This window comes from Brachypodium distachyon, chromosome 4, assembly GCF_000005505.3.
Source record: "Brachypodium distachyon strain Bd21 chromosome 4, Brachypodium_distachyon_v3.0, whole genome shotgun sequence".
Lineage (NCBI taxonomy): Eukaryota > Viridiplantae > Streptophyta > Magnoliopsida > Poales > Poaceae > Brachypodium > Brachypodium distachyon.
In genome coordinates, this window is record NC_016134.3 from 28,794,636 (window position 1) to 28,815,241 (window position 20,606).

The 20,606-nt window shown below is 49.8% G+C and overlaps 1 protein-coding gene across 1 annotated transcript; it reads right to left on the reverse strand.

Annotated features, from left to right (window-relative positions):
* Positions 1 to 10,539: 10,539 nt before the first annotated feature.
* LOC112268762 lies at positions 10,540 to 11,269 on the reverse strand. Its single transcript, XM_024454866.1, has one exon. It carries the CDS (start codon positions 11,044 to 11,046, stop codon positions 10,792 to 10,794), a length of 255 nt encoding a protein of 84 aa, XP_024310634.1. The 5' UTR covers positions 11,047 to 11,269; the 3' UTR covers positions 10,540 to 10,791.
* Between the last annotated feature and the right edge of the window lie 9,337 nt (positions 11,270 to 20,606).

The following is a 20,606-nucleotide window of genomic DNA, read 5'->3' on the forward strand; positions in this document are numbered from 1 at the left end:
CTGATGGAACCGCAAGGAGGATACAAGAACGGTTCCTTGCAACCGTCGCTTTACCCCCTAACCGGTTTCGTCCCAGGCAAGTCCACCCAGCCGCTCGGCCAAATTGAGCTCCTCATGACCTTCGGAGATGCCACTAATCATCGAACCGAGCTCCTGCGCTTCGACGTGGTGGACATGGAGGCCTCCTTCAACGCCATCCTTGGCAGGACGACCCTGAACCGCCTCTGCACGGCCATCCACCACAACTTCCTATGCATGAAGATCCCGGGCCCAAAAGGCGTGATCACGGTCCATGGTGAGCAATCCTATGATAGGAAGACACTATATTGCCAAGAGACTAAGTGTGTCGAGAAGGGAGAAGCGTCCAAAAGCGTCCACATGCTCTCGGGCATAGGGGAGTCCAAGGCCAATCACCCGGAACAGTATATCCCTAAGGCCCTCCCCGAGGGAGAGCTTAAGGAGATACGCGTCTCCGACAACGACGCCACGCGCATCGTGAAGATCGGAGCCAACCTTTCGATCGAACTCGAGAAGAAGCTCATCGACCTACTCTGGGAGAACTCCGACCTTTTCGCGTGGTCTCCCTTCGACATGGGAGGAGTCTCACGTGACGTCATGGAGCATCGGCTCGCCGTAAGGCCCGACAAGGCGCCCGTGAAGCAAAAACTCCGGAAACTCTCCACGGAGGGAAGTGAGGTCATTAAGCAAGAAATTGCTAAGCTCTCCGAGGCCGGACTCATCCGAGAAGTTTGGCACCCCGAGTGGTTGGCCAATCCGGTCTTGGTGAAGAAAGCCAACGGCAAGTGGCAGATGTGTGTGGACTTCACTGACATGAACAAGGCATTCCCCAAGGACGACTACCCTCTCCCGCGGATCGACCAGCTAGTCGACTCCACGGCGGGATGCGAGAGGTTAAGCTTCGTGGACGCCTATTTAGGGTATCACCAAGTCCACATGGCCAAGGAAGATGAGGAGAAGACCAGCTTCATCACTCCCATTGGCACCTTCTGCTATCGCAGAATGCCTTTTGGTTTGAGGAACGCCGGCGCAACCTTCCAACGCCTCGTCAGCCTTATCCTCAAAGGGCAATTGGGAAGAAACGCCGAAATCTATGTTGATGACGCCGTCATCAAGAGTCAAGCGGCGAGTACCCATCCCGAAGACCTGCAAGAAACCTTCAACAACCTCCGCAAATACGGCGTGAAGCTCAATCCCGAGAAGTGCGCGTTCGGAGTTCGAGGAGGAAAACTCTTGGGTTTCCTTGTCTCCCAATGGGGGATCGAGGCCAACCCGGAAATAATCCAGGCCATCCTAGAGATGGAGCCTCCTCGCTCCGTCAAAGATGTGCAACGCCTAGCACGGAGGATGGCAGCATTAGGATGATTCGTCGCCCAATCAGCCAAGAAGGGTCTTCCTTTTTTCAAAGTCCTGAAGGGCTCAACAACTTTGAGTGGACTAACGAAGCCCAAAGGGCGTTCGAGGAACTCAAGACCTATTTGTCGACTCCTCCACTCCTCACAAGCCCAAAGCAGGGAGAGCCTTTGCTCCTGTACCTCGCCGCGACTCCGGCCGCCATGAGTGCAGCCCTCGTGAAGGAAGAAGATGGGTCGCAACGCCCCGTGTATTACGTGAGCGAAGCTTTGGGAGGGGCAAAGGGTCGATACAGGCAGATCGAAAAGATCGCGTACGCCCTCCTCATGGCCTCTCGAAAGCTCTGTCATTACTTCATGGGCCACACCATCATGGTGCCGACGACGTTCCCCCTCAAAGAAGTCTTTAGCAACAAGGAAGCCACCGGGAGAATCGCCAAATGGGCAACAGAACTAGCTCCCTTCTTGCTGGAGCTTACCGCGAGAACGGCTATAAAATCCCAGGTCCTCGCCGACTTCGTGGCTGAGTGGCATGCGCCGCAAGCCCTGCCCGAAGAAACGTCGCCCAAGGCCGGGGCCCCCGAACCTCACCGGATAATGAGGTTTGACGGCTCCAAGCGCCTCAACGGTGCCGGGGCTGGAGTCGTACTCGTCAGCCCCAAAGGAAGATCCAGGAGTACGCCACCCACCTCGACTTCAACGCAACCAATAACATGGCGGAGTACGAAGCGCTCCTTCTCGGACTCCGGTTGGCTAAGGCCATGGGTGTTCGACGCCTTCTCATCCAAGGTGACTCCCAGCTGGTGATAAACCAAATGGACAAGTGATATCAATGCCTTGATGAAAGGATGAAGAAGTATATTGAAGAAGTTCGCAAGATAGAATGGTACTTCCTGGGCATGGAGGCGCGGCGCATCCCACGAGAAGAAAATCACCTCGCCGACAGATTGGCCCGAACGGCCGGGTCCAAGGAACCTCTGCCACCCGGCACATTCTTCGAGGTGATCCGTGCCCCATCCATAGGAGAAGAAGCCGATGACACTGACGAAACTTCAAAGACCGGCATGGTCATCGACAATCCACCCTCTTGGATGACGCCGATTATCCGCGCCCTGAAAGGAGAGGTGGATGAGGAGGCGGAATGCCCGAGCGCCAAAACTTTGCTTGCAAAAGCAAAGATGTACGTCCTCCTTGACAGCTCCTTTACAAGAAGGGTGCGGCCGTGCTACTCAAGTGCATAACCCCCGACAAGGGGGCTGAGCTCATCCAGGAGATCCACTCCGGAGTATGCGGCCATCATCTTGCGCCAAGAGCCACCGCGGCGAAAACTTTACAACAGGGATTCTATTGGCCCACCATGGTGGAAGACGCAATCGCGATATTGCGAAGATGTGAAGCTTGCCAAAAAATGGCTAAGTCAATCAATGCGCCGGTGAAGACCCTGAAGAATATTCCAATAACTTGGCCATTTGCACGCTGGGGAATGGACCTTCTCGGGCCTTTCCCCGCATGCATCGGGGGGTGCAAATACCTCGTGGTGATGATTGATTACTTCTCCAAATGGATAGAGGCTGCACCACTCGGCAAGATTACGTCACAAGCCATTCAGAATTTTTTCTTGGAAAACATCATATGTCGATATGGTGTCACACGAGAACTAACCGTGGACAACGGCAAACAGTTCGACTGTGCGGAATTCATTAAATTCTGCGAATGCTTCGAGATCAAGCTGCACTTCGCGCACGGGCTTGCATGATAGTAACGGAGTTAAGGCTCCATAATAATCGCGGGAAAGCATAGCTTCCTGAAGTCCGAAGAGGAGGAATTCCGCATGAATTTCCCCGAACGGCAGGTCGAAGTGTCCGGATCACTACCGGCATAGCGATAGCGACCCCCACCAGGGTACTAGGATCCATGGCTCGTAACCATGGCCTAAGGCGCCGAAGCCAAGTCGTATCCCAACGGCGACAGCAATTGATGATGCAAAAGTGTGATCATAGCGAACGATCGTGAACTGTATAAACTACGGAAATAAAGTACTTCGCTAAGAAGGAAATAGAGTACTCCAAAGAACAAATGTTGAGCCAAGTTAACATTTCCGATAATGTTGACCACATGGCAGAAACATCAGAAATACATGCTGAGCTAAGTTAACATTTCCGATAATGTTCACTACGTAGTGAAGCATGAAACACAACAAAAATGCTGCCTTACAACCTCTACGACTAAAAGCCTAAACATGCTGACCATGAGGCTAAGTCAAGTAGGAATATGCAACGTCGCATAGTAAGCAGCTGAGGTACATCACCACCTTCAAGGGCAACGAGGCTCATGCCTCGCCGTCACCCTCCTGAAGAGCGGGCTCAAGGCAATGCACGAAGCGTCGAGCCCGAGCACGAAGAGGAGCAACCTGGTCCGCCAGAAACTTCTTCGCCCCGTGAGACATCTCACCCTCAAGCCCGCTCATCCTGGCACCGCCATCCAGGACTGCGCAACCGCCGACAAAACAAGTCAAGCACCCGTACTCAGGAGGCACTTCTTCACGGAAGGCTCAATGAGCTCCACCTGGGAAGTAAGCACCCTGCTCACCTCATCCACCGTGCGACATGGAGGAAGGTCCGGCTAGGAAACGCTCCTCAAGCAAATCATCGTCTCCTGAATCTCGGTGGCCTGAGCAAGCAAAAGCGAAACCACCTCAGGACGACGATCCAAAGGAGGGCGAGCACGAGAAGCGAGCATTGGGCCATCACTCGCTGCAGCCAACTCCACCTTGAGGGAAGCAGCCTCCGCTCGGGCGTGCTCCCTGTCAAGGTTGGCCATCACCAAGTCCTACTCAACTCGACGAGTCTTCGCGAGCTCGTCCGCCTGGCGCTCCTCAGCAAGCCGAGCCCTGGTCTCCATGGCCATGAGCTCCGCCGAAACGCGGGAAAGCTCGGCCTCCACGGCCTCGCGCCGCACCCTCTCCGAAGCCAACTCGCTCAAGGCAAGGGTAGACTTGGACATCTTCATGTCCAAAGCAGCAGAAAGCGCCCCCACCCGAGTCTTGAGGGCAGAAAGGGCGCCCACGGCCTCGACCAAACCCCTCACATACAAAGTGGACGGAGTTAGCCCAAAAGCAAAACCGAAGGACCGAGGGAGGCATGACACGGACGCTCACCAGCTCCAGTGTCACGAGAGGGTCTCTCACCCCATCCTCGGTCGTCGGAAGCTCTCCGCCCCTCGCTTGACTCGGGGGCTCGCCCTCGGGAACCTCAGGAGCCGCGACCCTCGCACCTAAAAGCAAACCAAGGAAACCATGTCAGAATCTTCAAGGAAGGTCAACACCGCCAAAGAGAAAGGCACTCACCCGAGGTAGGAGCATCCTTCTCGGGACGCTCGCGACCGATGGAGAACACCGGGACGCCCGCACCGCTGGCACCGGTCGACAACTCCGCCGCAGAGTCGCTCCTTAGCCGAAGCCCTGTCTCGCGAGTGAAAGCCTCAACCTCGTGGCTCGAAGGAGGAAGCACGTGCTCAAGTCCAATCTTCCCCTTCATGTGCAGGTCCAAGGTCACCCTCAAAGGGGACCTCGACTCACCCACGACAGGATCCGCCGAATCCGCTGGGGCGTAGTCGTAAGAAGGAGAAGGAGTCGGGGGAGCCTTCCTCTTGCATTCGCTCAACGGACGAGGTACCTTAGGGACTGGCGCAACAGGCACCGCCCGGCCCAGCACCGCCGTCCCCTTCTTCCCCTTCCCGCAGGTGTCCCGCAACTTGGACCCTACCGCCAGCATCGACGGTGTCGCCAAGCAGGAGTAGCGATCGCCCACTCGAAAGAGGCGCCCGAACTTCGGATCCTGTCGCATTGGCACCATCTTCCCGAAGCACTTCGCGATGATGTTGTGACATCCTCCGCTGCTGATCTTGTTCTCGTAGCCACGGTGCTCCGGCCCGCCATACAGACCTATCAGCTGCGCGGCCCACAGCGCTGCCCTCTCCTCGGAAAACATCGCTGAAAAAAGACAAGCCAAAGTTGTTAAGTACCACCACAAGGGAAAAACAACCAAGGCCCGAAAGGAAATGACACTCACGTGTGGTGACGGCATGCGAAGGATGGAAAGCCCGAGGAATCCCAAGCTCGGACCTCGGACAACTCCTCATCATGAAGCGCCCCGCCATCACCATCTCCTCCATGAGGTCACGAAAGCTCCTCTCGGCGGACACCTCCTTGATCTTGGTCACCTTCCAAAGGTCGGTCGACCGAAGCTTCTCAGGGTGAGGCACCTCCTTGAGTCCTCCAGCCCCCGAGTGTCGAGGAAGATCACCCGAGTGTCGAAGTCGCGTCTTCGAAGCTCGAAAGAAAAACCACTAGGACTCCCACTTGTCGAACAGCTTCACCGTGTTCCTCCCCGGCATGAGCAGAAAGTCGTCTCCAAAGCCGGAACGAAGCCTCAGGTTCACCGAACCAAAGGCGCTCAGGGTAAAGCCGTCAGGAGTGAGCGACTCCCTCACCTCCACGGTGAAGTAGAACAGCAGCAGCTTCATCGAAGGCTCCTAATGAACAGAAAATGGAAAAAAGAAAAAAAAACAGAGAACAAATGGCCGGCCCGGCCAAATGGGCCAAACCGGCCCACTTACCTCCGCGCAACCGAACCAGGCCGCCGCCCAGCCCGCGCACGCGCCGAGCCGAGCCGCTATCGTTGTTAGGCGGGCCCCGCCTGTCAGAGCCATCGTCTGCCTCCAACCGCCATGCCCGAAGAGTCCGGCCACGACCCGAGTCCACGACGCGCACGTCTCCACCCGATTTCTCCGCACACACGACTCCATATCCGAAGCCTTCCATGTCAGTTTGAAGCTCTCGACCTCCTCTTCCTTTCCCCCAACTACTCTCGCTCGATTACGCCCCAGAACTTCTCCAATTTTTTCGCCGTTATTCGCCATTGCCGCCGCCGTCTCGAGCCCGTCGCCGACGAACCCCGGAGAGGTAGCCGCCGCCAACCCCTTTCTCCTCCTCTCTCTCTGGCGCAACTTTTGACGCGATTCTTTTCGTTTTTGGAGCGCCGCAGCCCACGGCCGTCGTCCGCCCGAAGCTCCGCCGCCGCCGCCATCTTCCGGTCGTCCTAGCCGCCGTCTCAGCCGTCCCCGAGTCGAGCCAACAACACGGGAAGCTTTGCCTAGACGAGACGCACCTTCCCCGTCGTTTCCCGAGCCCACAGCCTCGCCGGACTGCCGCGCCGCCGTCTCCCGTCGCTACCGGAGTTCGCCGGAACCCTAGCGCCGCCGCCGGTTAGTCCCGATCCACCCCGTCCGTTCGATCTAGATCGACGGTTAAGATTAGATCACTTATCGAACCGGTACCGGCCAATAGAATCGCGCCACGTGTCACCCATTAAAAATAAAAACAAATCCCAGCCGGAATTAAATGGTAGCTTTGCAGAAAACCTCCTGGAACTTCAAATCATCATATCTTTTAAACCGTTTGACCAAATTTAAAGTTCTATACCTTTCTGGAATCCTCACAACATGTAGAATCTTTTGGCCTAGTTTAATTTTGACTATGAACAACTTTAACAGAACCAAATAGCAGAATGCTTATTATGGTTTAAAATTCATATGAATTGTTTCAAACTAGTTTTGAACATGTTAGCATGTTGAAAAATGTTTTGAGTATACTCTCTGTCCATTAGGACCATAAGGGAAATTATTTTGTAAATAATATTGCCACACCAAATTAATCTTACTCCATGCCTTATAAAAGACCTATTAAACTTTTATTAAATCACACCCTTGTTTCATACAAAGTAATTACTTCCTTATTAGTGTATAAATCTGTCCAAACCTTTTGTGAAGCTCTTTAAAACAGAAGCTAAACTTGTTAAGTTTAGAACCAACCAAAGTGTGCATCTTCATGACTATTGCATCATGGCATGTTTTTTATTGAATAGCATGTTTATGTGTGTGTGTATTCTTTTATTTTAGATTGTGTGGAGTGTGAGCCCTGTTGTTGTGAAGAGTGCGAGAACTACCACAACTTTGGACAAGGCAAGTTCACTTTGATCATCTCCCAAATATTTTTACTATGCACTAGGTTCTTTATTAGTTGCATTAGGAATATTAATTGTATATCTATGCTAGCTATAGATCCCAGGTATTATAGTTTTTACCTTGCCGTTACCTTGCTACCAAATTGCCATCGCTTGTATTTGTTTGCTATGATATGGTAGTATCGTGGGAGAAATTAATACATCACGATAATATTATGGTTATGGAGAAAAGCTGAGTTTTACTTAGAGTATGACAAAACGACTTAATTGTTAATGAACCATCCTGGACGGGCGACTTTGAGATTTTGGATGTTATGCGACGTCAGGTCCATGTCTATGGGTCCATTTCTATGAGTCGACTCGCCATGTCTATAGGGCGCCTGCATCGCAAAATGTGGGATGCCACCCGGGATAACTAGAGACTGGACTAGTTTCCTATTTAGTAGCTTTCAGTAACACCACATGGTAATATGGGCTCTGCCAAGATTGAGTAAGCTGTTTGAACCTGGGCCCGAGGTGATCGTGATGATGTAGCCGTGTAGGTGGGAGCAGCTCCCGCGGTATGGTTTTGGGGGATTACTTCTGAAAGGCTTGTAATCGATGCCGTTGCTACTCTGTCCTGAGAACAGCAAGGGATTAACCCGTCGGTTTCTTGTGGTTAAAATGCACAACCTCTCGAGAGTGTCAAACTAAGTACTTAGCCGTGTTCCCGGTTACGGACAATTATGAGCAACTAGATTCGGGAGCTGTAAGAAAAGTCTTACTCACTTTAATTTCTTAAATTAAAATGAATGGTTTGATTTTGGGTTTAGCAGCATTGATGTGTCTACTCAATGTCCTTAGCTTAATAGGAGTATGGGTGTGTCTGCCCCATGTCCAATAGTGATAAAATTATTTGATTAAAATGATAGGACTAAACAATTAAGTTTTTATGCAAATAGCCTGAACTACACCTTGCCAGACTATGCATGTACTTGGTAGGTTCTGATATAAATATTAGTGATCTTGCCAATACATTCAATGTGTTGATCCTAGTGGCTGCATCGTTTGATGATGCGAGAAGCTCTAACGAAGAGTGAGGTACACTTTTACCTTGGGGTTACGGGTCTACATTTCAACATGCACTTTAAGTGACCGTGGCAACGCACGGGCACTGTACTAGTGTACAATTAAGGCCGGTGTAGATCTGCCGGCGACCCCCACCGGCGCTAGATCTGAGAAGGGCTCATAATATCATGACAAGTCCAAGAAGAAAAATACTGAATCACATACACAGATAAAAGGATAGAAAAAAACTTCAGCCAAGTTGGTACCGATTGCGAGGAGGAGCTAGCGTGATGGAGAGCTCTTTGGCGAGCGGCTGGCCACGAGCGCTGGAGCGAGTCCGGACTGTGTCCACCTGCTGCCGCCGGCCGGCCGAGCGTCCGGATTCCTCCGCCGCCCATCCCTCGTCGAACCCGATCGCCACTGCCACTGCTCGATTCACTGGGGCGCGTATGGGAGAGAAGACGAGAGATGCGCCTTTTTTTTTGAGCGAAGGAGGAGAGATGGGTCGGGACGCCGACAAACGAGGATGTAGCGTGAGATGTTACGTCGGCCCATCTTGGTCGAGGCAGCCCACGCGGCCCAATTAACAGGAGGGCTTCGATTTTTTGACAGCAGCAACTGCTGTTTAGGACAAAGCCCACAAATCAACGAACATCACATTTACCTTCATAGGCTGAAATGTTTGACCAGGATCAACCAAGCTATATTTGCCCTTTTAGCTGTGTTATGGATTGGGATCCGATCAAAGAGAATCAAGGTTATCTTTTTGAATAACATCGTATTAAATCTACCTTTTTTTACAACTAGACAAATCTTGTGAGCATCGCAGTGGTAGGCCCAATTTATATCATTATAGGGAGGTTTCTTTCCTGTCGAAGTCAAATCTGAAGGTGGTGGAAGCACATGGACCTACGTTTACCAGGTAGATTTCGCTCAGGCTCTAAGATTATATGGACATCACTAATCAATGACGTTTTCTTATTATATCTGAGAACAAGAGCTAAGAGCATCGTCAACAAGGTATTACTTTCATCAGTCGTACTGAAAGGAGAGAGAATGTGAAATTTTATTCGAAGAAACATGTCCTCCAACAACATGTTTCTTAGGTTGTTACTAAATCTTCCACAATTTCTATGTTTTTTGAAATTTTTGTGCCAACATACATTGAGTGCTACTGCTGAATAGGTGAGATATTTTTTTAGGGAAGAACAGGAGAGATAGGAGGTTTTTCTTTAGAGAGAAAGGAGAGATAGGAGGTTTGCATTACTATTGGCATCTGATTAAGTAACAATAAAGGACATGTCTTGAATAACATGATGATTTTTCACAATCATGTCTGGACGGTAAAATAAATATGGACATAAATATAAATGTGAATAAGTTGAAGACCTTATTTAAAAGAATTATACATAAATTAAAGTTTTATCAGCCCCTCCGGGTACAATGTCACCGAGAAAGTTTTACCATCCTCTCCATGTACAGCGTCACCGGAAAAGTTTTATCAGCCCCTCCGTGTACAGTGTCGCCAAAACAGAAAAAGTTTTCTGAACCCCTCCATGTACGGTGTCGCCGAAACAGAGCACATGTACGACATTGCGTCATTTTGGTCACACACTGCGCAAGGCACTTAGAGCATCCTCAAAAAGGTGTTACATAGGGCGTTACTTATCTTCTCTCTCTTTTACTTTGTTTCTCTTCCTGCTCTATTAATTATGTGATATCTTGAAATCTTTTTTAAGTTTGGACCCATATGTCACACTTTTCTTCTTCTACTTCTCTCCTCATGTTCGTGGTTCTTGTGTCCTTATTCAAGTAACCATGTTTTCAATTTTTTGGTTCACATCATTTCTCCTCATGTTCGTGGTTCTTGTGTCCTTATTCAAGTAACCATGTTTTCAACTTTTTGGTTCACATCAGTTCAAAAAAGAAGAAAGAGACTATAAGTACTCCTTCCGATACTAAATTCTTGTCTCAAATTCGTCTAAATATGGACGTATTTATTCTTAAAAGGTGTTTAGATACATGTAATATTTCGACAACTATTTAGGATCGGAGGGAGTAACATCTTGAATACCTTTGTTGGAGATGTTCTTATTTAATTAGAGGGAATGAAGAAGTTTTATTTAATCCACCAAAACATCACGGGTACACAATACACATTTGCAGAACACTAATAAATAACATATGGTAGTACTTTTTTGTACAGACATGTGGTCTATCAGAGGACCCTCTACAAGATGCATACAAAATACGGAACTCAACGAACGAACAGTTCATCTTGCACCCAGCTACGAGTCTACGATGGACAACGGATCGACGAGATCCACCGATCACAACCAAATAACGTTCGCTCACCGGCGACGCCCGGTGCGTGCGGCCGTCCTGCCGCCGCCGCCGCCTTTGCCGGCGCGCACGCAGGAGAAGACCCGGAACGCGCGTGACAGCGTCCCACCGCTCTTGCTCTTCTTCGTCTTGGTCTTCTTCCCCTTGCTCCTGCCCCCGGCCACGCGCCGCCACAGCGCGCCCAGGGATGGCGTCGACGACGTCCTCCGTCGCGCCGGCCTCGCCGCCGTAGTCTTTTTCTTCCTCTGCCACAGCGACGCCATAACTTGCTCGTGCTGTAAGTAAAAAACTTAAGACTTCAAGGTGGTGTACTGTATCCGTGAGAGTAGAGCAGGCCGATTGGATCGATGGTGTGTTTGTGCTCTTTTCTCTCTGCCTACGATATCGTATTTATCTGCAGCTCCGGGCGCCGGCCATCCGTGGATTCCGGATAGAGCAGCTAGCTTCTTCTTCTTTTTTTGACGCGTGTGCTTTTGGGTAAGGTCGAGACCTTAATTCTGGTCGACAAACCGGCCGAGCTAGACACGAGGCAGTGGCTACATGCTGTACTATGATTGAGCTGTGGGAAGGAAAACTATATGTGCCAGAGGTACCGTAGAACACGTTTAATTTAGATATGGCCGGTTGGGCCGGTGAATTACGTGTAGTCATGGTGCCTGGATAATACCGAGACAACAGGCCGGAGCGGCCCACGTGCACTTGGTCGGCTATTCTCCTTTAGTTTTGCTCCACGTAGCACGTCAACTGTAAGCTATGTACGGAGCACGAGAGTTCTGCACAGTGCACACACGTACACTACATACACGCCGACAAGGGACGCTCGATGATGACGACGGATGATCGAGTGATATATACTCGTCCCTTCGTGCTTTGGATTCACGGATTTTGGGTTTACGTACTCGCACATTCGTTTTATATGGATTTCTATTTTATGCCACCAGTTGAATATGTTGCGTGCATGAACCAATTAATCGAACTGTATCTGCACAGTCGTTTTATTCTTCTAAATGACCCATTTATTTATTAAACCCAAATTACCATTCATTTTGAATTAACCGCGCGCTGGGTCATGCAGGTTGCTATCTCGACATTTATTTCACTCCTTATCTCGGCCTAATTCGGCCTAATTGAAATATGTGACTGCTCATTGCGACAAAAGAAGATAAACTCACGAGAGAAATGGAGTATAAAGAACTGCAGTGCACATGAGTGATAAACTCACGAGAGAAATGGAGTAGAATATAGCACTACAAATTAGTCAAAAGTCACAGTATATAATGGTCCAAAAGTGTAAAAGTGTACAAGTCTACATCAGTCTAAAAAATACAGAGACGAAAAACACATAACGCGTTAGTGTAGAAAATGTGAAACACTTTTAGGCAAGAAACACAGCACAAGCTGGAAATCCATTCTTTTGGAAGGGGCCGGTCTTGACTAATTTCATATATCCTGGTGTTTTAAAAAGCTTAAGATTCACAGACGTAGCTGTACCATGAATTCTTCGTCGCTTCTAAAAAGCTTGGAACATTGGCTAGCTTGCTATACTTGTTTGCTTGGAGCATATGCATTCTTGAATGGATCTGGGTGCACAGTGCACTCACTATTAAAAGAAAAAAAACATCTGCTGGTAAGTCACTAAGTCTGATCCCTGATGTACGTGAAGAACTAGCCAGTAGTACTGTTTATCACCGACGGCCGGACGAGAACCCCTCCAACATATGTATGCAGTTGCCCTCACTCTTTTTCGATTTTACATGCCTAGCTGAAGCTTATTTTCCTTTTTAGTTAATGACCTGCATTGACCTGTTGCAATTCCTTTTTGTTAATCAACACCAAAGCAAACTAGAATCCATACTAGAGTTCCTTTCTCAGAAAGTCTACCTACCTTGACTTGGTTTGAGAAGCAGCTTGTTCAATTTTTCCTCTGCGGAAGCGAAACCTGTTGCCAAGATATAAGCAACGCTATGAATTTATTATGTGCGTGCTACGTACACGCAGGAACGGAAATGACGTGACGAAACTTTTTTTCCATAGGTGAGTGGAAGTGTGCGAAACACCTCGTTGGTGTCCATCCGTTGCGACGACTCCCGCACCTACTCCTCCCACTCCCACGCCTCGCTGCCACCTCCCTCCTCCCAAAACGTCATCACGGCCCCTTTCTTCTCTCCCCACGCAGCGGACCACGCTCCTGCGGCCCGAGACCCGGGAGAAGGCTGCAAGGAGGCCGGATCTAAGCTCACGCGCCCTAAGCTCTCTAAGGGGGGTGCAAGGGGGACAGATATGCACTCCCGCACCCTGAGATCAGCGAGGAGGGGGGCGCAAGGAGGACGTATCTATGCTTGTGCCCCCTTAATATATGCGAGGGGGCCGCAAGGAGGCCGGATCTTCGCCGGCGCGCCCCGATATCTGCAAGGGGGGCTCAAGGAGGCCGGATCTGCGTTCGCGCACCCTGAGATCTGCTTGAGGGCCGTAAGAGGAGGCTGGATCTGCGCTCGCATGCCCCAAGATCTGCGAGGGGGCCTCAAGCAGGCCGGATCTGCGCCGGGGCGCCCGAGTTCTGCGAGGGGGCACAAGGAGGCCGGATCTGCGGTCACGCACCTAGAGTTCTGCGAGGGGGTGCAAGGAGGCCGGATCAGCGCTCGCGTGTCCTGAGATCTGCGAGGGGGGCACAAGGAGGCCGGATCTGCGCTAGGGCACCCCATGATCTGCTAGGGGGGCGCAAGGAGGCCGGATCTGCGCTGGGGCGCCTCGAGGTCGGCCGAGGGCGCAAGGAGGCCGAACCTGCACTCGCGCGTCTCGAATTCTGCAAGGAGGGGGCGCAAGGAGGCCAGATCTGCGCTCGCGTGCCCCGAGATCTGCGAGGGGGCCTCAAGGAGGCTGGATCTGCGCTAGGGCGCGCTGAGATCGGTGAGGGGGCCGCATGGTGGCTAGATCTGCGCTCGCGCGCCCCAATTTATCTGAGGGGGCTGCAAGGAGGCCCGATCTGCAGCGCGCCCTGAGATCTGTGAGAGGGTGTTGTGCTGCCAAAGGGAGGCTGCCGGATCCGTGCCGCCATGCCTCCCTATGGCCCGGATCCAAGCGCGCTGCATCTTCCTATGGCCGGATCAGGAGGCCTGCACATCGCACTTGGCCCTGCGCACCTCCACCACGGCTCGTCTTCATCGTTCATCGGTTGCCGCTAGGAGAGTGGCGCAAATCGACATGCCGCGAGGAGTCAACGCCGGGAGGTGAGCTTTTTCTTTCTTTTAATTTTCTGCAAAAGCGAAGTTAAAATGAAATGTTGATAAAAAATTAAAGTTGATAGAATTAGAAGTAGATAAAAGCAACCTTTGACAACTAAAAGTGAGCTTTTTTTATTGTACTCTGATATTCTAAAAATCGTACCTCGAAGTACAAAGCAAATCTAACTGTTCGTAGCAAAGGATAATTTTGTCATTTTGCAAAGTGTAATTTGGATCTTACCCCGCTGTCGTTTCAATCACTTCGGGAGCGTCCAAAGCCCGCGCCCGATCTCATCGTCCACTCACTGGCCGAGTGCTGGGAAGCACCAATCGAGTCGCAGTGCGGCCGTTTGGCGCATCGCTAGTGAGGAAGAGAGGACAGCGGCAGCGATGTCCTCCACCCACCCGTTGTAACAGCCCGAGACCAACCCTTTTCCTTTTAAGCCCTTTTGGACTGTTTTGTAATTTAATTGTTGGCGTCATATGTCATGCTCATGTCATCATAATTGGTTTGCCATGTCATTAGCATCATGTTGCACGAAATATTTTCGCTTGCGCAAAATGTCACTTCTTTTGTGTTGTCGTGTGTTTGTCATTTGTTGTGTTTGCTAAAGCCGAAAACTATTTTTGTACAAATCCTAATTTGAGTTGGACAAATTATTCCCGGGTTTAATTAGACCTAGCCTCTCGTCTCTTAATTTCTTTCGAAAATCTAAATTGCAAAACCAGTATTTTGTTTGAGGCTTTTATTGGCCCAAAAGCCCACCTAGCAAACCCTAACCCTAGCTATTTAATCCTTTTTTTTCTTCTCTCTTTTTCTTTCTCTTCCTAATTCTTTTCCTACAAGCCGCCGCCGCAAGCCTCCTTCTTCCCCTTCTCTTCTTCTTCCTCACCCCGAGCTCCTCTGCCCCGCGCGCCTCTTCCTCTCTCCCCGCTCCGCCTTGCTCCTCCACCTCGCGCCGTCAAGCCCACCGCCGGCCGTGCCTCCTCCTGCTCCGCCTCTCTGCCCCGCGCTCGCCCGCGCGCCTCTCTGCCCCGCGCTCGCCCGCGCGCCTCTCTCCCTCTGCGCCGGAGCCGCCTCCCCATCGGCCGCGTCGCCCGCCTGCCCGCGAGCTCCGCGCGCGCGCCTCCCCCTTTCCTCCTGCTCCACCCTCCACCGCGCAGCCCGCGCTCCACCACGAGCCGCCTCCACCTCGCCGGCTGCGTCCGGCCCGCGCGCAAATCCCCGTCGCCGCGCCTCCCCTTCGCTGCGCCTCTCCACCTCGCCACGCCCGCCTGCCTCTGCTCCTCCGTCCACCCTGCCCAGCACGCCGACGTGCCTCTAGCACATCGCCCGCAGGCCTAGCAAGCCCATCTCCAAGCCCAAATCCAGCAGGCCCGTGGCCTTCTTCTTTTTCTTTCTTTTCTGTTTTTTCTAAAAATGTTTCGCTTATGCGTGGGCCCTGTTCGTCAGCCGCCTGCTGCTTGCTGCTATTGCCACTGGTGCTTGCTGTTTTGCTACTGTGCTGCTGCTCCGTGTGTGCCGTGTCGCTGCCCAAGTCCGTGTGAGCGCGTAAAGACCGAAGAACCTCGGAGTCGGAGCCTGGAACGACTACGACCACGACGATTGAACGACTACTTCGCCGCGACGACTACATCACCTACGTGAACAGCTACTTCGCCTACGACGACTACGTGTACGACTACCTCGACTACGTCCACTACTTCCTCTACGTCGTGATGCCACACGTGTCCAAGGTATAACGAGCGACTGTCCCGTGAACCGACCGTCCCGTGGCGTAGACTCGTAGGTTGCGATCGATGATATGCATGTGTTGTATGCCGTGTATGTACCGATAGTATCGATAGTTGCAGGTACCTCGTTGCCTTTGGCATGTGCAGCCCCGACCTAGTCGGATCCTTGTGTTGTTCTTGTTTTAAAGCATGCATCGCACCTATCCATGTAATTGTCATGCATCCTAATACAACTATAACATTGTTGTGTGTATTTGATCCATTAAACTCTATTCCTTGCATATGGAGTTGTATAGATGCTATGTGTAGAGTATTCAGACTCCATTTAACTTGGTAATCATATATCAGATTTACGTTCGGATTCCTTAATATGACATGCATCATCCCCATGTCACGCATCATTCTTTGATTGCGCATATCAATTAACTTTTGTATCTTGTATGCTTATACTTTTCTTTTATGTGGTGGATTTGCTTCTTCCTCGCTAGTCTTCGATTCCTACGACGACGACTACACTTGTGTTCTTCTTTCAGGATTCGTGCTCAATTCTGGGCAATTGAGTACTCCAGGCAAGCAGCCCTTCCTTGACCATGTCGATTATACTTATTGCTTCTCCCTCAGTCTTGCATTAAGTTACGATCTCAGTCTTGTCACGATGCCTCTAGGTTGCATAGCTTATTAGTCAGCTCTACTTATTGCCCTATGTCTTGTTACTTGTCCTATTACCATGTCACATGTTTGTTGTTGCCCTACATCTTGTTCATTAGATGTCATGCTTAGTGGCGAGTCTAGTGTCCTTATATCTGGGGTTCCACAATTGCTACATCCACATGCTACTTTATGTTTTAAATTGCAATTATTAAACTGTGATATGATATTAAATTGTAACAAGGCAACGATGGGAGGACGTGCTCTAACGCATTGGTGTTTTGTTCCATTGGCGCCGACCTAAGGACTGAGTTCTCGTTTTCGCCGATCCAAAAAACTTCGCGCTAACCGCTCGTGGAAGAATATATGGGTTCCCCCTCGGCTTAGTACTCGTTTCATCGCTCTTCCAAGGGCCACATAGTTCGGGCGTTCCATTTGGCATTTGGCATTTGCATGCATTACTCGAGTGGCAATAAGGGTTGGACGAACGTGTACGGGTAAATTGGCACACCCTGCAGGAATAAATCTTACGAACGTGTCCGCGGTTATGGACGACTTGGTTGGTCATTACTTGATCATAGAGAACTTAACCAACTTAATCTCAACCACTTGACTAGTAATTAGGGATTATTTCATGGATATGCTTAAACTGCTTAAGTGTGAGTGTCCTTTGGATTGCTTCCTCACAGGGTGTTGAGGGGGGTGATATGAGGATTGTGTTGTTTGGTGTTTCGTAAATAGGTTAATCACTTTCTTTTAGTAGACGCTTCTCGTCCTCTCATTAGACATTGTTATTAGAGTGTCTCTCCAGATATTGTTGCTGCTGCATAACCCCACCTTATCCCTCCTTCGAGACTTGTTGCATACTAGCATAGATCTCCCCGTAAGTCTTGCGAGTACTCTGTACTCAGTTGCTTTGCAACGTTGTTTTCTTCAGAGGTTCCAGCAGAGCAGGTGAGCCGATAGCTTCTTCTTGGAGCACGACGTTGAATTCGATGTTTAGCCAGGAGATCCAGATCAGGGTTCTAAGACTTGTGGCGGGTTTCCTTCCAGCTTCCAGCCTCTTCAGGCCATGATGTATTCTTGTCCGTACTCGGGCATAATTCGACTTCCGCTGATGTAATGATGTAATGTTGGGACATGTGTACTCTCCTTGTATGAGCTTTGTAACTACTCTCTTCTGTAGAGTTTTGTAATGATACTCATGTTCAAAAATCTTGCGATGGGCACTTTAATGCGTGTATGTATTGAGGTGTTTATCGTAGGTTAAGAACCTGAGGCTTGAATTATGCAAAGGTTAGCAATTTGGGGCTAAATTGTATAATTCCGGTCCCGGGGTCTTACACCCGTCGGCCCATGACGCCCTTGAACTTTTCCAGGGCCTTCATTTGCATATCGAACTCCTTTGCCGTCCAGCCCATGGCAACCCATGAGACCACACGCAATTGACGGGGTACATCCCGCTCTCCGTGGCCAGGCCCAACAGGAGGTCCGCTTTGCGCACGAGATGGACGCCACACCGCTCCTCGCGGACTATGGGCTAGATGCATATCTATATACCTATCTAAAAAATACGGACCGTTCTCTTCACCATCGTTTGTCAAACTTCCCAAAAAATTTGTGGGCCCTCCAAGATTGCATGTATATTAGGCCTATTAAGCCAGCTGGCCCATTACCGAATTGGACTGGAACTCCGTGAGGGAATCCATCGCCAGCGGGATCGTTACGAGAGTCGGGCAACAACTCCAAATCTGACGAGAAAAAGATCGCTCCGCCGAAACTCTACGGGAGTCAGAGGCTGGCCCATTACCTGCACCGAATTGGACTGGAACTCCATGAGGGAATCCATCGCCAGTGGGATCGTTACGAGAGTCGGGCAATAACTCCGAATCTGACGAGAAAAAGATCGCTCCGCCGAAACACTATGGGAGTCGGAAGATGAGACCCGATCGGGCACCCACAGGGCAAGCATTCGAAGCCACGGCCGTCCCCTCTGTCCCTCAGGCGCGGCCACGGCTGGTCCCCTCTTCCGTTTCCCAGCCACAGCCGTCCCCTCTATCCCTCAGGCGCGGCCACGACTGGTCCCCTCTTCCGTTTCCCAGCCACGGCCGTCTCCTCCTAGGGCTAAATTACACGAGTAGATGGTGAATTGTTAGAAGAAGCTGATAAGACAGACAGTGAGAGACAATGGTGGCGGCGCCTAGGGCATTGTAGAGAGAACAAGATATGATGGCCGAGTGTAGAAAGGGGATGAGATAAGGCGCCTCAATGCCATTCTTCTGTGAGCCTGACTGAGCGAGAGAGATGCCCAAACAGGCCAAGTTGATGGGTCATTGAGTCATGGGCTATTAGGACAATTTTGCACTTGGTCTTTATTTTAATTTATAGCATGGTTCATCCGTTAATCCTTATTGCATCAAAGAGTCCGCATCAAAGAGTCCACATTTCGCTAAAAAAAATTAAAGACTCCACATATTATATAACAAAAATAACATTTATTTAATTAAAATATCAACTGGACGACCCATCAGGTATCCATGGGTATAAACCTATACCCATACCCTACCCATGACTAATCGGGCGAGCCATCGGTATACCCATGGGCTTTTTTAAAGGGATATTTGGTGATCGTTAAAGAGCAAAGAGAGATTTTGATGCATGTTTTTTAATGTATCATTTTATTTTGTTGTTCCATTACAAAGCACGGTCATTTCAGCTATATCCAAAAATATTCTTAAGCTCGTTCTATGCTGAGAACATGCACACTCGTACTGACGTCGCTATGCACTCACACAGCAATCGTTAAATATGTCAATAGGCAGGCAACATTAGAAGGGAGCCTACGGAAGCAGAACCACTGGCATAAAAGCAGAAAAGGAGCTATACATACATGGCTATACATACATGTTTGAGTGATCATCAACCAGAAAAATAAAGAATTAGCATATATGACACAAAATAAAAATTGTTAGTTTAACACAAGAGGGATATGTGAACAACGCATGCAATGATCAGGCAAATATCAAAAACAAGAACTTGGTTTTTGTTATACCCTATGGCCTACGGAGTCTAAAGAACATGCCATGTGTTGATTATCTGTTGTTGTATAGACATATTCAAATGGACAGTATGTAGCAACACCCAGTGTCGATTTCTAACAGTTCGGGGCCTCTTTGATTCGCAGGATAGGAAAAATACAGGAATAGGAAAACCGTAGGATTGCAATGTCATGGCCATTTGAAACCTACAGGATTATGGTTAGACCAATGTTATTTTGTTTGATTGAGCACACGAAAAACAAAGGAATTTGAAAAAGAGATTGGAGTGGATGGAAAAATTCCTATGAAATGTAGTGCAATCAAATCCTTAGGAAAAAATTTCATGGGATTCAATCCTACAAATCAATCAACTCATATAGGAAAAAATCCTAAGGATTCAAATCCTCCAAAATCCCTATAAAAATCCTTTGAATCAAACGAGCCCTCAATGGACTTGCACCCATTAGTAAACCCCCTTCCTAAATGACTTAAGCCGCTGGACCATGAAGAGACCCAGGTGTGGACAGGAATCTCACATTACTGTCCTCAACAAATCATAGGACCGTTTATGTCGCCACTCTTTGATTCTGGAGCTAAGGGAAGTTGATTACTTGTTCCCAACACCCATGATGAACCACTATCGATCGTCTTCCTCTTCCAAAACTGGGAAGTGCCTTTTCTCTGCCACGACAAGGAAACCAAGCCAACCAACACCTTCTGTTGCCGACATAACTATGATGTGCTCGATCTCGGCACACATATCACTGGCGCCAGTATCAAATTTAGGGTCCACTTTCCTAGATCAAACTCAAGGATGCCAGCCAGAGTATCAATAAGTAACCAGTAAAGAGAGTCCCCAACAAGGATAGCAGGCCTACCTAGAAGAATCCCAACGAGCCCAGCAACATCGGAGGGCGGCATAGACACGAAATCACACCCCGGCCATACGCCTGTCTTCATTGAGTAAATGTAGGTGAGCAATCGTGCATGTTGCCTCTCGAGGATGCCTACCGTGACCACCTTGAAGTGGTGCAATAGTTCGTCGTCGTCGTTGTCTCTCCGTCTCCGGCAACGATCCACCAACCCGTTGATCATGGTTACATATTTTCCCATCCCCAGGAGCATGGTTCTTCGCTCCGACTCGGTTCTGGGAGGAATATCGATGTGGTACTCATCGTTGTT

Bases quoted from the DNA above. Each gene is read 5' to 3' on its own strand.
- LOC112268762 (XM_024454866.1), bottom strand. From the start codon at position 11,046: ATGGCGTCGCTGTGGCAGAGGAAGAAAAAGACTACGGCGGCGAGGCCG.